At 41.5% G+C, this 14689-nt stretch overlaps 1 protein-coding gene across 1 annotated transcript in view; it reads right to left on the bottom strand.

Annotated features, from left to right (window-relative positions):
* Positions 1-1303: 1303 nt before the first annotated feature.
* The window catches only part of MACO1 (macoilin 1), a 65236-nt gene continuing 51850 nt past the window's right edge, over positions 1304-14689 (bottom strand). Inside the window, exons 9-11 of the mRNA XM_003799774.2 lie at positions 12703-12823; positions 8295-8469; positions 1304-1768 (exon numbers count right to left, since the gene is read on the bottom strand). Coding sequence (XP_003799822.1) covers positions 1566-1768; positions 8295-8469; positions 12703-12823 — 499 coding nt within the window. The 3' untranslated portion in view covers positions 1304-1565. The remainder of the gene's footprint in view (positions 1769-8294; positions 8470-12702; positions 12824-14689) is intronic.

Here is a 14689-nt window from a genome sequence, read left to right as displayed (position 1 = left end):
AAAAAAAAAACTATGACAATTCTGAGTAACACTTTCATGGTGACAGTTACACAAGATGATTCAAAAATGCCAAATGGCAGCAACATGCACACCTGGCTAAAGCTAGGTTTTCTTAAATCCCAAAATAAGATCTGTGATTAAAAGGATGATTCTTTTTAATACTTCTATTTTACTGACTTGCTTGTCCTACTTAATTTGCTTTAAATGAGATGTACATGCCAATTAACAGGAAATTTTAGAAGAACTGTGTCCTTCCAGAATCCACGGCAAGGAAGCAAAACCAATCTATGTGGTTTCTTAATTTTTCCTAGTTTCCAAACACAATTTTGGTTTGCCACCCCCCCGTCCCTCCCCCCACCCCCACCCTGAATCTTAAACACTTTCAAAAGTTGCCTGTGCAGACAGTTTTCTATCAATGTATAATAAACATTTGAAATTGAAATCTTTGTGCAGAGTTTTGAGTTTAAGAGTCTTAAAAAAAAAAAAACAACCCTCCTTGGCACAAGAGCTGAGGAATAGTCAAGCTTCTTTGAAATCATCAAACACAAGATGATGGAAAGTGGAGAAAGCACAGTTAAGTGAAATGAAGAAAAAAAAAAACCTAGAAGTGCAGCTTTTATTCGTTACAGTCTCTCAGACACAAACACCGCCCAGCTCCCTTCCCAAGGTGCTTTGCTGGAGGCAAGTGCAGAACACTGTGGTGCTGTCTATTAAAAGGAACAGAAGATGTAGCTGTGGTGGCACCAAACAGCCCAGCTACCCACCAGCTTTACAGCAGGATCCGCAGTGAGCTTGACACAGATAGAAGATAGATGATGGTAAAGGGGGAAAAGAGTTTAAAATTATCAAGTTTCCTCTTGAAATGTCTTTTCCCAAGGCACTGTGAAGAAGACTGCTGCTAGCGATTTTCTAGGACTAAACATACTGATGGGAATATAAATATTTCAAACACAACCCCCGTTACGTTCTTACAGCTAGTCTCATCACTTAGGTCTCTCCTCAGCTTACAGGATGCTCCTTCAATGTGTTTGGTCCTTGGAGGGGCAATTAATATTTGTTTTCTGTAATATCAGTAATCATCTTCTTTAATGCAGCTATGAAATCAAAGCTGTGTTAGGTTATTTAACCCTTCACTCTTAAACTAAAAGTTTTCATCATCATCCCATGTGAATCCAATGTGCAGATTTGGCTTGCTTATTTTAGAATAAAACAAAACAAAAATAAAGGGTTGAAAAGCAAAAACTCTGCTTTTTTTTCTCTTCAAAAGGAAACTATGTAAGAATACATAAAAGGCAAAGTTGGCTACTTGAAATCCAAGAATGGTTTTAATGTGTTGGCCGAGAAAAATAAACTGTAAAGTTCTGTGAGGTCTTCTAAAAATTTACAAGAAAAACTGATGGGCAGTTCTAATCAGACTTGGATGTTATCTTTTCCCCCCTTTTTAAAAATGACAACATATATAGTCCCACAAAATACAATATAAACTTTTTATCTTGACTGCCAGAGACGCTCCTGTATGATGATTTCCAGTAACCAAATAGTTGGGCAAAACACACAGCTGGCCTTCATTTCTTCAGGGGCTGGTAAACAGAGGCATTGGGATCAAGTCCAGAGGGGCTGGTCTCCACAAATTTGGAAGAGTAGTGGGGGGAAACGGGGCTCAGGGGGCTGGTGGCGGCACTGTACGTTATGCTGGGCATGACGGCCATGACTTCAGCTATCTTCTGTTTTAGGTCCTTGATTTCCTGGTCTTTCTGTAGGATTTGTCCTGGAAGATTAAAGACCCACAATTAGTGATGAAGGAAGGCATGCCCAACCCAGTGCTCCCCTTTGGCCTATCCCTGAGTAGTTCAGTTCAGCAGGAACAACGCCAGGTTTGACAGTTTATTAGGTGAGGCAAACTTTTCGTATCAAGGCCAAATAGTAAATGTTTTAGGTGTTGTGGACCATACACGGTATATTGTTTTTTGGTTTTTTTTCCAACCAAGGATAAAGTAAAAACCATTGTTGGTTCACAGGCAGTACAAGAACAGGTGGCAGGCCACATGGGGCCTGTGGGCCACAGTTTGCTGACTCAGCTTAAGAAGGGATTCTGTTCATGCAGTAGGACTGGCGTAAAGAAGTCAGTTTCCAGGCTCGGCGCCTATAGCTCAACCAGCTAAGGTGCCAGCCACGTACACCTAAGGTGGCGGGTTCGAATCCCCAGCCCGGACCCGCCAAAACAACAATGACAGCTGCAACCAAAAAATAGCCGGGCGTTGTGGCGGGCGCCTGTGGTCCCAGCTACTTGGGAGGCGGAGGCAGGAGACTCGCTTGAGCCCAGGAGTTGGAGGTTGCTGTGAGCTGTAATGCCACGGCCCTCTACCCAGGGGGACAGCTTGAGGCTCTGTCTCAAAAAAAAAAAAAAGAAGTCAGTTTCCAGAAACCATATTTTGAAAGCAGCAGTCACCTATGACAGCCTAAGAAGGCTGCTGATTTTGATCTCTGGCTCCATCTGCTGAGGTGAAATTTTTTTCTGGGAGGATGAGAATTTTTTTCCTTGAGTGTCACACCAAGAAATACAGAACAATTGAAGCCTGATAATCAGTCACAGTAGTATACTTATGTCACCAGGTCCTCTGACAGAAAACAGATGAAGCACTGTGACTGCTGAATTGCTCATAGGGCCCAGATCACTTGCCCTTGCCTTTTGGCACAAGGCCCCGCAGACCGGCTGCCTGGTTTGCACTTGGCTGGATGCATTTGTGACATTATCCTCCTCAGTCTCCGGCATACCCTCCCTCACTGCACTTCAGTTTCTCCATCCAATCAGTTGCTCCTGCCTGGGGCCACTTCCTTTCTATGCGTCTCCTGCTCTCTTTGCTTGCTAACACATGAGGTTTCTGTTTCTACTTCCTCAGCAAACCTTTCTCTGATCCTCCCTTCTCAATCAGTTCCCCCCAACTCCTATATTCTTTTTTTTTTTTTTTTTTTGCAGTTTTTGGTGGGGGCTGGGTTTGAACCTACCACCTCCGGTATATGGGGCCAGCACCCTACTACTCCTTTAACATACCCTAAACTTTCCTTTCTGTCACTTGTTCTTAGTGATAATGATAATAACAATAAATAACACAGAGATTCATATATGTCAGGCATAGTTCTAAGTGTTTACATATACTAGTGCATTTCTTTCTCATGACAACCCTATGAGGTGGAAATTATCACTCATGATCAGTATCTATTTTGTAGATGAGGAAACCACAGCATAGAGAAGTTGACTGACTTACTTAAGGTATACAGCTAGTGACAGAGGCAGGTTACAACGCCATGCAGTTTGGTTGGAGTCTACACTCCTATGGTATTCTTTTGTCTCTTGGAACTATTCATTGGTAATGATTTGCGTCCATCATCTCTCTCTCCTGGACCATGGGAGCAGAAACTGTGCTATCCCCCTAGTGCCCAGCACAGTAGAAAGCTGAGGCTCTGCAAGTTATGTATATTATTCAAAATCATTTAGTTATTAAGAGGCAGAGTAGGATTTAAATGCAGGACCACTTTGTTCCAAAGCCCATGCAATTTCCATCATGCTATGTGGCTCCCTGGTCTATTAGGGAAAAGAACACTTAGGAAGAGTTGCCTTTCACAAATTTAAATGCTTAAAGAAAGAAAAAAGTTGACTGGCTGGGCAGGGAGGCTCACCCCTGTAATCCTAGCACTCTGGAAGGCCAAAGCGGGAGGATCTCTTCAGCTCAGGAGTTCAAGATCAGCCTGAGCAAAGCAAGACCCATCGCTAGTAAAAACAGAAAAATTAACTGGGTGTTGTGATGGACACCTATAGTCCCAGCTACTAGGGAGGCGAGGCAAGAGGAGATTGCACCCAGGAGGATGAGGTTGCTGTGACAGAGAAAGACTCTGTCAAAAAAAAAAAAAAGAAAGAAAGAAAGAAAGAAAAAGAAAAAGGTCGCATTTGAGTTGCACCTATTTTGAGACTGCTCATAGGTCTACTGAAGATAATATCCTTGGCATGTAAGAGAGCTTGGTTATTTTTTAATAGGATGTAGTAGAGATGAAAGTCATTTTAGAACCAGAATGAATCAAATGATATACAAAGTAGGAAGGAGAAAAGCAATGAGGGGTTTGATTTGAATTACAAAGTTGGGTTCTTATTAGAATATTCTAAGATGACAGAGGAGGGCGGTAGTGGAGAAGGCAGTAGCAAACAGCAGTAGAAAGGAACTGCTCCCTCTCACTTCCTTCATGTCTCTGAAGCTTCAAGTAGGCATCAAATATCTTCTTTCTCTTTGAACAAAGTAAGCCTCAGATGAATAAAATACCTAATGGCATCTGATATATGAGCCACTATATCCTTTTCCATGCAGATTTAAGTTTGATTTCTTTAATCAGTAACATGCAAACATCCCCAGAGCTTTGGAAAAGATAGTTCTCTTTGCCTGTTGCTTTGTGAGGATTTCTGGGCTGACAGCTTAGAGCAGTCTGTGCTAGGAAGCCAAGCTCCCCCTGGCTACTCTGAGACCAGGAGCAGCTTCACTCCAGGGGGATCTTTTCCAAGTTTGCCAACCCAAGTAAACAGGGATGAGGCAGAGAGGGTGACCATCTCCCAGGGAATTGAGCCAGGCAGGCAAAAAGGTTAGTAGTTAAGCTTCAAAGCAAGATTCCCAGGAGTCTTCTTTTTTTTGGTAGAGTGCTCTGGTGTCATAGCTCACAGCAACCTCAAACTCTTGGGATAAAGTGATTCATCTTGCCTCGGCTTCCCTAGTAGCTGGGACTACAGGTGCCTGTCACAATGCCTAGCTGTTTTTTTGTTTGTTTGTTTCGTTTAGCAGGCCCAGGCTGGGTTCAAACCCACCAGCCCCGGAACATGTGGCCAGCGCCGCAACCACTAAGCTCCGGGCGCCCAGCCCCCAGAAGTCTTAAATGCCTTTCCCTGAATCCACAGACTAAAGCAGCCTGACTCCTGCACACACAGACACACACACACACCCTTGCTTAAAACCGGGGCCATTCCAAGCCATTCCTGTGGCTTCACCAACTTCACAACTTCTATATCTAACCATCCTACACCCAGGGGTTTTGGCCTTTCTCTTTGGTTTAGGCCCAAAGTTCCCATCTACTAATGAATATTTCCTACTGGGGGGAGAGCACACCTCCAAATCAAAACATCCAAAACCAAACTAGTTCTCCCTTCTCACTCCTTAAATCTGTTCTGCTCCTCTTCCCTAGTCCCAACAACTTTATCCCTCCCAGATCTCTTAAGCATGTCCATTCTGCCTTACTCACATGTCTGGGTCATCTCCCTTCCCCATACCCATCACCTCTCAGATAGAAGATAGTAACAGCTTCCTAACTGGCCTCTCTACCTCCACTTAATCTTACCTCTCATATCCATCCCTCACATTGTTATTGGAAGGAGATTTCCAAAATAATAGCTAGAACACATCACCCCCTTTTTCTGGAAAATCTAGGGAATATGTTCTTTAGTACCACTTTGTTTACAGTCTTCCTAATCTCCCATTCTTTTATTCCCTGTTCCCCAGCTAAAGGCTGCTAGACTGTTCATCTGGCCATGTCAGCACTTCGTTTGCTTTGCGTACACTACTTAACTCAGGTAATGTTGTTCACCCCTGCCATTCTCTCCTCTGCTCTCAGAATTCTTCTTCAAATCCCATTCAATGCCCCCTACTCCATGAAGCCTCTTGGATCTCTTCTCCAGCCTTTTTTTTTTTTGAGACAGAGTGTCACTATGTCACCCACCTCAGTGTATGTGGCTGGCGCCCTACTCACTGAACTACGGGCACTGAGCCTCCTCCGGCCTTTCTAGCCCTCTGCCTCTATGAGAGCAGCCTTTCTGCTTGGCTCAGCCTTATGGCAGCAATTCTCAAAGTCATCAGGGTCCACAAGGACAAAACTACCTCTGTAATAATACTAAGAACTCATTTGCCTTCTTCACACCCATTCTGACATAGGTGGAAACCAGAAGCTACTTTGACTGTGAAATCACAATAGAATATAAAAAGAGACATAAGAATCAAACAATCTCTGTTAAGCTAGACATTAAAGAGATTTGCTAAATGTAAAATAATGCTATTTTTCTAATTTTTTTTGTTTTGGAAAACAGTTTTTTTTTAATAAAAATGTTATTTATGTTAACATGTAATATGTTTATATGTTATTTTAAAACAAATGTTTTAAGTTTTAATTTCTAGTAGATAAATATTGAAAAATATAATCTACTTGAAATAAACTTTTTTTTTTTTCAAGACAGAATCTCAAGCTGTCACCCTAGGTAGAATACCGTGGTATCACAGCTCACAGCAACCTTCAGCTCTTGGGCTGAAGCAATTCTCTTGCTTCAGCCTCCCAAGTAGCTAGGACTACAGACACCTGCCACAACGCCCAACTTCTTTTTGCTTGGAGCTGTCATTGTTGTTTGGCTGGCACCTTAGCCACTTGAGCTGTAGCTCAAGGAGTGCGCCAAGCCTGAAATAAACTTTTAAGGTAGTAATTTTTAGAGTATAAAAGGAAGGCCAGGTATGGAAGTTCACACCTGTAATCCTAGCATTCTGGGAGGCTGAGGCAGGTGGATTGCATGAGCTCACAGGTTCGAGACCAGCCTGAGCCAGAGTGAGACCTCAACTCTAAAAATATCTGGGCGTTGTGGCGGGCACCTGTAGTCCCAGCAACTTGGGAGGCTGAGGCAAGAGAATTGCCTGAGTCTAAGAGTTGGAGGTTGCTGTGAGCTGTGATGCCATGACACTCTACCGAGGGCAACAAAGTAAGACTGTCTCAAAAAAAAACGAAAACAAAAACAGAAGTCTAAAACCAAAATTCATGCACTGTATTGTATTCATTTTTGTCTCCCCTGGAGCTTCTAGAACAATGTTTGCATAGAGTGTGACTCCTCTGTATGTCCCTGTTGAATTTCTATCTGTTTAAAAAGAGACAGGGTCTCATTATGTTGCCCAGGCAAGTCTCAAACTCCTGGGCTCAAGTGATCTCCCACATCAGACTCCTAAATAGCTGGGACTATATATGCATGCCACCATACCCTGCTTGAAATATATATATTTTTTTCATTTCACTAAATCAATTGTTTGAAAGTTCTTTTCAGTATTCTATTTAGTAATCTATAGAATACTCTATTTTTTCCATATTATACTCAATTTATTACTCTAATTGATTTGAGTAATAATCAGAGTACAACTTCTTAAGCAAAATTCAAATTTACTGTGCCTCTGTTGAAAAGTTGTCCAGCTCCCCAAATCACTCAGAATCCCAAGATCTTTCCATGGGCCACAGGTCCATTGCTACCCCCTCCCCTCCCCCACCTCCAACAAAGACTCTTCCCATTGTGTAGACTGCACCTGCACCCAAACCCTCCCTTTAGTGCTTTGCACTTGCTGCTCCCTCTCCTGAAGTGCTTTCCTTCAGCTATTCAAGAGGCTCACTCTCTTCCTTTCAGTCTCTTCTCAAATACTACCTATTCAAGGGATCTTTGGCGATCACCTTGTCAAAAGAAGAGCCCTGCACACACACACACACACACACCTTGTCTCCCCACTGCTTTTTCCCCACTGCTTTATTTTAATCATTGTAACTACTGTCCTCTGACACATTCCCTACTGGCTTGTTCATCACCTGTCATTTCAAGGGCTGTATCCTCAGGGACTATCAGAGTACCCAGCACATAGTAGGTCTCAGTAAATATGTGCCAAGTAGATGCCTGTTTTCCACACTCCCTCCACTATTGCCTTATTTGCAACCTTTGCTCCAGCCAAGCAGAACCAGCTGTAGCTCAGAACCCATCAGGCCCCATCTAGCCTCTCAGCCTTTGTTCAAGTTGTTTCTTCTGTCCAGATGCCTCTCTACACCTCCCCTCCCCACTGCCACCACACTACCTCCTCAAGCCCTAGCTTGGACATCAGCTCCTCTGGGAAATAGCCCTCTTCAACTCCCCTGCCTCTTCCTATGTTCCTGCAGGCCCCACATATACTTCTTTGCCAGCACCTTTTAATGACTCTGCATTTCTCTACTTCTTCAATAACACCGTGTACTCCTTAAACATGGAAATCACACTTTCCTCTGTATGCCCTGCACTTGACATATTCTCATCTCAAAATATGTCCACAGAATGACTTAAAGTGATGGTTCCTACATTTCAATGTTGGGCACTTACAAAACACCAGAAGAGAAAATTTAAACGTTGGTTCAGCGCTCTATGGGAAGATCTTCCCTCCACATCCCTGTGTGTTCTGTTCTCAGTCACATCCCCTCACCAGGGGCCCGTGCACTCCTACCTTGGGCAATTTCAAGCTGCCGCTTGGCGTCACCCAGTGCAGAGAACAGGTCCAGCTTGATTCTTGTCTCTGCGCTGAGGCTGTTCTCCAGGTGCTGCGTTTTGTCTTGCATGGCTGAGAGGGCTGACATTAACACCTCGGTGTCCTTCTCATTTTCCTTATACTTCCGAAGCTCCTATCAATATCATCAAAACAGCAATGCTACAAGGTACTTTTGGCATCTATAAGTTAGCCTGAAATCATAAATTAAATACCACTATTCTTGGCCTGGCTACTAACTTTAGAGCAAGTGTCCAGTGTATTTATGGGGCAGAGTACACATATAAAAGCATTTAGCAGATAATCATTCAACCATGTTGGGCATAAGTGTAGATAGCAATGGACTCTGCCACCCAACAAAATACTTTCTTACAATCCTAATTCAGAACCACAGAGCACTTTTTCCTCACTGTCAACCTGCAAATGTTACTGTAGTACCATAGTGAAATTTGCCAAAACTCTTCCATCAGTTTGGACCAAAAATTGCAAAAATGTTAATTATTTTGATAGGACATACTGTAGAATAAGGCCACTTAAAACAGCTGGTAATACAGCCAATTAATTTATACAGATACATAAATGTTTCTTTTTTAAGAGAGAAATCTTAATTTATTAGGGAAAATTTAAAAGTATGGAAAGGTTCAAAGAAAATAAAAATTACCCATAATACCAACAATGAAAATTTTGATATATTTTCTTTTAGTCTTTTTAAAAGCACGTACGTATATATACACACACACACATATATATGTTATGAAAGACATATATATATATCTTTTAGCACTAGTGACACAATACCATATATATAGCTTTTTGGTTTTTTTTTAGAGACAGAGTCTCACTTTGTCGCCCTTGGTAGAGTGCCATGGCATCACAGCTCACAGCAACCTCCAGCTCTTGGGTTTAGGCAATTCTCTTGCCTCAGCCTCCCAAGTAGCTGGGACTACAGGCACCCACCACAACACCTGGCTATTTTTTTGTTGCAGTTTGGCCGGGGCTAGGTTCGAACCTGCCACCCTCAGCATATGGGGCTGGCGCCCTACTCACTGAGCCACAGGCGCTGCCCCATATATATAGTTTTGTCTACAAATTGACTTTATGTGGAAATAAAATCTTTATTGCCTATATAATATTCCTAAACATTTATATACCAAAATTTAAACAAATCTCCCAGTGTTAAAATTTTTTCCAAATTTTTTGCTTTTATATACCACCACTACGAACATCTTTGCATATCAATCACTGGTGAGATTTTAAAATCTTTACCTTAGGTTGGATTACTAAAAAGAAATACTTAAAAAAGTGCACTGACTTTCTAGAAAGTCATACTTCCACCAGCAACATATGAGGCTGATTTTGTCACATCCTCACAAAGATTGTTGTTATCATTTAAAGTATCTTTGCTAATTTCAAGTGATGTCTAATTTTAATCTGTATATTGTTTATGACTGATGAGGTTATATTTTATGCGATTTTTTTCAGTGTGATACTATTTTATCTACTGTGCACATTATCAAGGCTCAATGGAGCAGTTAACAAGGAACATATGTCATTTGTTTGTATTTTAATTGATAGATGCAAATATGCCAACTAAACAGAACATAACAGCAGTAGCAACATGAACAGCGCTCACTAATGTCTACAGGCTCCAGTCTACTTGATGTTGAACAGCACTGTGAGATTTCCATGCCTAACACGAGCACATAAAATGCATCTCATGGAGTGCTGCTATCAGCAATAATATCACACGCACATAAAATGCATGTCATTGAGTGCTGTTATCAGTGATAAGGTTCAGATGTTGTCTTATTTATGGCCTAATGCTCCCTGAAAAATTAAACAAATTAACTTTGAGTGGTGGACATTATTTAAAAAATTCTGGCATCAGGCTTGACACCTGTAGCTCAACGGTTAGGGCACCAGCCACATACACTGGGGCTGGGGGGTTCGAACCCAGCCTGGGAACTGCCAAACAATAATGACAACAACAACAACAACAACAAAAATAACAAATTGCTGGGTGTTGTGACAGGCGCCTACAGTCCCAGCTACTTGGGAGGCTGAGGCAAGAGAACTGCTTAAGCCCAAGAGTTTGAGGTTGCTGTGAGCTGTGACGCCACAGTATTCTACCAAGGGCAACATGGTGAGATTCTTGTCTCAAAAAAAAAAAAAAAAAAAGTATTTCTAAGGTATTAAGGGACTAGCTATACTGTTTTTAACACAGGCAGGTTTTAAGGGTACAGGATTAATTTGAAGCATGTTTTAGAAAGCCTTATGAAAATATAATTAGATTTATATTTTTATGTTTTTAGCAGTCATTTATATTTCTTCTGTAAATTATTTGTTCATATCCTTAGCCTATTTTTCTCTATAGTTGAGCTTTTCTCAGCAAATTTTAAGGTATGTATTTATTATTTATAAAATCTGTTGCAATATCTACATCTTCCCCTATTGAGTTTTCGTTTATTATTTTTTTGTTTTGTGATTTCTGTTGCTGTGGGTAGAGTGCTGTGCTGTATCTCACAGCAACTCTTGAGCTCAAATGATCCTCTTTTTTTTTTTTTGAGACAGAGCTTCAAGCTGTCCCCCGGGTAGAGTGCTGAAGCATCACAGCTCACATTAACCTCCAACTCCTGGGCTCAAGCAAGTCTCCTGCCTCAGCCTCTGAAGTAGCTGGGACCACAGGCACCTGCCACAACGCCTGGCTATTTTTTGGTTGCAGCCATCATTGTTGTTTGGCAGGCCTGGGCTGGATTTGAACCTGCCACTTTAGGTGTATGTGGCTGGCGCCTTAGCCACTTGAGCCACAGGTGCTGAGCCTCAAGTGATCCTCTTGTCTTAGCTTCCAGAGCAGGTGAGATTATAGGCATGTGCCACAACTCCCAGCTAATTTTTCTGTTTTTAGTAGAGATGGGGTCTCACTCTTGTTCAGGCTGGTCTTCAACTATTGAGCTCAAGTGGTCCATTGGCCTTGCAGAGTGCTAGGATTACAGGTGTGAGCACCGTGCCCAGCCTGCTTTGTGATTTCTTCCATTGCTTTCATGTTTAGAAAGTCTCCTGTTCAAGATCAAATAAATTCTACTATACTTTCAACTAGTTTTTAAAAAATTATTTCTTCTTTTCTGCATTCAGTTCTTCATCTGGAATTTCTTTTCATGTGGTATGACAGTGTTTTTTAAACATTTTTATCTCATGACACACTTGAACTTATAGTCTAACTTCCACAGTTCACTTAAATTATATTATTCAAAAAAAGAATTAAAAAAACTTTGCTTTGAACTTCTTTTGAAAATAATTTAGGCTCGGCGCCTATAGCTCAACCGGCTAAGGCGCCAGCCACGTACACCTAAGGTGGCAGGTTCGAATCCCCAGCCCCGACCCGCCAAACAACAATGACGGCTGCAACCAAAAAATAGCCGGGCATTGTGGCGGGCGCCTGTGGTCCCAGCTACTTGGGAGGCGGAGGCAGGAGACTCGCTTGAGCCCAGGAGTTGGAGGTTGCTGTGAGCTGTAATGCCATGGCACTCTACCTAGGGGGACAGCTTGAGGCTCCGTCTCAAAAAAAAAAAAAAAAGAAAATAATTTAATTAGTGATCTTTAAAAAATTTCAAGCCACAGCTAAGATCCTCTCATGGCACACTAGTTGCAAATCACTGTGGTATGAGATGAGCTTCTAATTTTTTTATTTCCAGTTATCTAGCCGTTTGTTCCAAAGCCTTTACTGACTAATCCTCACCTTTTCCATTTATCTCCAATGCCATCTTTATTAAAAGCCTTAGGCTTTGTCCCCAGTCATCTATTCTATTCCACTGACTTGACAGTATTTCTTACCAGTCCCACATAATTCAACTTACTGTCACTTCACAATACATGACATTAGTTTTAAATGCCAAATACTTGGCTATGCCATACACAACCCCCAAACCGGACTATATGTACAGCACTAGCTCTTTTCTTCATCATGCTCTGCTAAAAACCACAATCTGGAAGGCTCAGGACTATCCAGGAGGGTCAATTCCCTGGTAATGGACAGAGGCTGAAGGCTAAGAGATGTGTAAATTCCAAATGACACTAGTCTGGCCTATAACCTGAAAAAGTTAAATGAATCTATGGGATGTCAAGTCCTGTTTTGTGATTTGTCAAGGGGCTGTTAACATTTCTGGCTTATATTGGAATCTGGCTACATTAAATATGACTTGAAATGAGCTGGTCAAGTAGAGCTTCAGGTATTTTCTGTCATACAGAGATTTTCAGATCCAATGGGATTTTGTCTGCAACAAAAGCCATCATTTCCCCCATTAAAACACAGCAAAAATCTAGCATGAAAGGAGAATTCATGTATGAGGGAAGTCTTTTTTTCCTCGATTACCTGGACTTTTAGTTCTAGTTCTCTGATCTGGTCTTCTTTCACCTTCATGTCCATCGTGAGCTTCTTGCCCTCTGCTTCTAGTTCTCTGATCCTATTCCGTAAGGTTTCGGTGCATTCTCCTCTTTAAAAAAAAAAAGAGAAGGAAATAAATGATTTGAAAAACCATAGGTTTACTTACATTGCAGGATTGCTATTTCTTTTACATCCAGGGCCTGTCAGGTTTTAGCTTTTGGCTCAGTTTGTTTGTTCTGGTCTTTGATAATTTCAAGAATGATCTAAAATAATTATCATTAGTTGAGTGTCTATGTGAGCCAGGAATTAAGCTAGGTATCTTACCCATATATACCTTTTTCAATTCTAATAACAATCTGGAATGTATTATACCATTTTCCAGATAAAAAACTGAGGCTACATTGATAAAATACTAATCTAAGGTCACCTTGGTCTTAGGTCATACAACTGGGATAAGAACTGAGGTTTTCTAGATTCTCAATTTGGTGAACCTCCCCCCAGGTAACAGTGGCTTCACACTAATCATACAAAGCATACAAAGCTGTGCAAGATAGACCTGAACGTGGGGTGGCTCCATCAGGGCACAGTGAACAAAAATAATTTCTTCCCCACTTTTGAGGGGCTATTCGTTGGGGATTTCACAGTTATTTAGTCACAAAAGTACAAACAGAGTAAGAAGGGTGTGGCATTAGGCGGTTTCTCAGGGCTATAATAAGGGTGAGCTCAATGAGATGATGGCAATGGCCAGTCAAAGCTGCTAAACTGTTTGGGTTCTGAAATAGCCCCCAAAGGAAGGTCCAATGAGAGATTTATGCCCTGAGATTTACTTAAGAATATAAACAGCTCTATGTATGGCAAATAAGGACCATCTAGGGATCAGACCAAAACAAAGAAGCTTTCCTGGAAGCAAAAGGGATTTGTGGTGGACACTGAAACTAACCTACTGATTCTTGGACATCAAGAAAATAAATGGTATGGTTAAGGAACTGCTATATTTTCCTTGGTGGGATTTAAAAGGGGGGGGGGTAGGTGCTGGATGAATTAAGGAGAGCAGAGGCCATACTAGATGACTGTTTAGGAAAATGTCCTGGGAGTGTAAATGTTTGAAAAATGCTTACATGTCTTTAAACAAACAACTCACATCCTAGGCAGGCTAGTTAAGGGTCTTGTAAGTCTATACGGATGCTGATGGGCCAAGTGAGCTCAGCCATCTGCTGTCTAGAGTCTTCTGGGGAAGGCAGGATCACCCAGAAGACAGTTCTCATTTGCTGTTATAAAAAGGTGAGATGATTCACCAATTATTCTGTAAATGCCAGAACTCCCAAAGAAGAATATTAATATTCCAAAGGCTGGCAAGTAAATTACTTGTTTAATACAATAGAGCAAAACTTAAGGAAGAATTACACCTACCATGTAGATATAAATTAAGATAGAAATGAAAAATGAAATAAATAATAATTTATCCTCACTGTGTATCTGCAAACCCATAACTGACCCCCACCATGCAGATGGACTTCTTTAATAATGAAAAAAAAATCAAAGAAAAAAAGTAATAAAAGTAGAAGCAAACAAAACAAAATAAAACAAAACAAAATTCTCAAAAAACAAAAACCAGGCTGGGTGTGGTGGTTCATGCCTATAATCCTAGTACTCTGGGAGGCGGAGATAGAAGGATCTCTTCAGCTCAGGAGTTCAAGACCAGCCTGAGCAAAAGCGAGATCCTATCTCCACTAAAAATAGAAAAATTAACCAAGCATTGTAGTAAGTGCCTATAGTCCCAGCTACTCTAGAGGCTGAGGCAAGAGGATCACTTGAACCCAGGAGTTTGAGGTTGCTATTGTTAGGCCACAGGGCAGTAAGGAGGCCCTAAAACAATGAAAACATTCTACCCGCATATCAGACTCTTGCACCTGGAGGCAACACCCTACCCTCTCCCTACTCCCTCATACCCGCGCTAAAAATAACCGTCGCAAAA

This window comes from Otolemur garnettii, unplaced genomic scaffold (genome assembly GCF_000181295.1).
Source record: "Otolemur garnettii isolate 467f Iridium unplaced genomic scaffold, OtoGar3 scaffold00156, whole genome shotgun sequence".
Lineage (NCBI taxonomy): Eukaryota > Metazoa > Chordata > Mammalia > Primates > Galagidae > Otolemur > Otolemur garnettii.
This window is presented reverse-complemented; position numbering and strand designations above follow the sequence as displayed.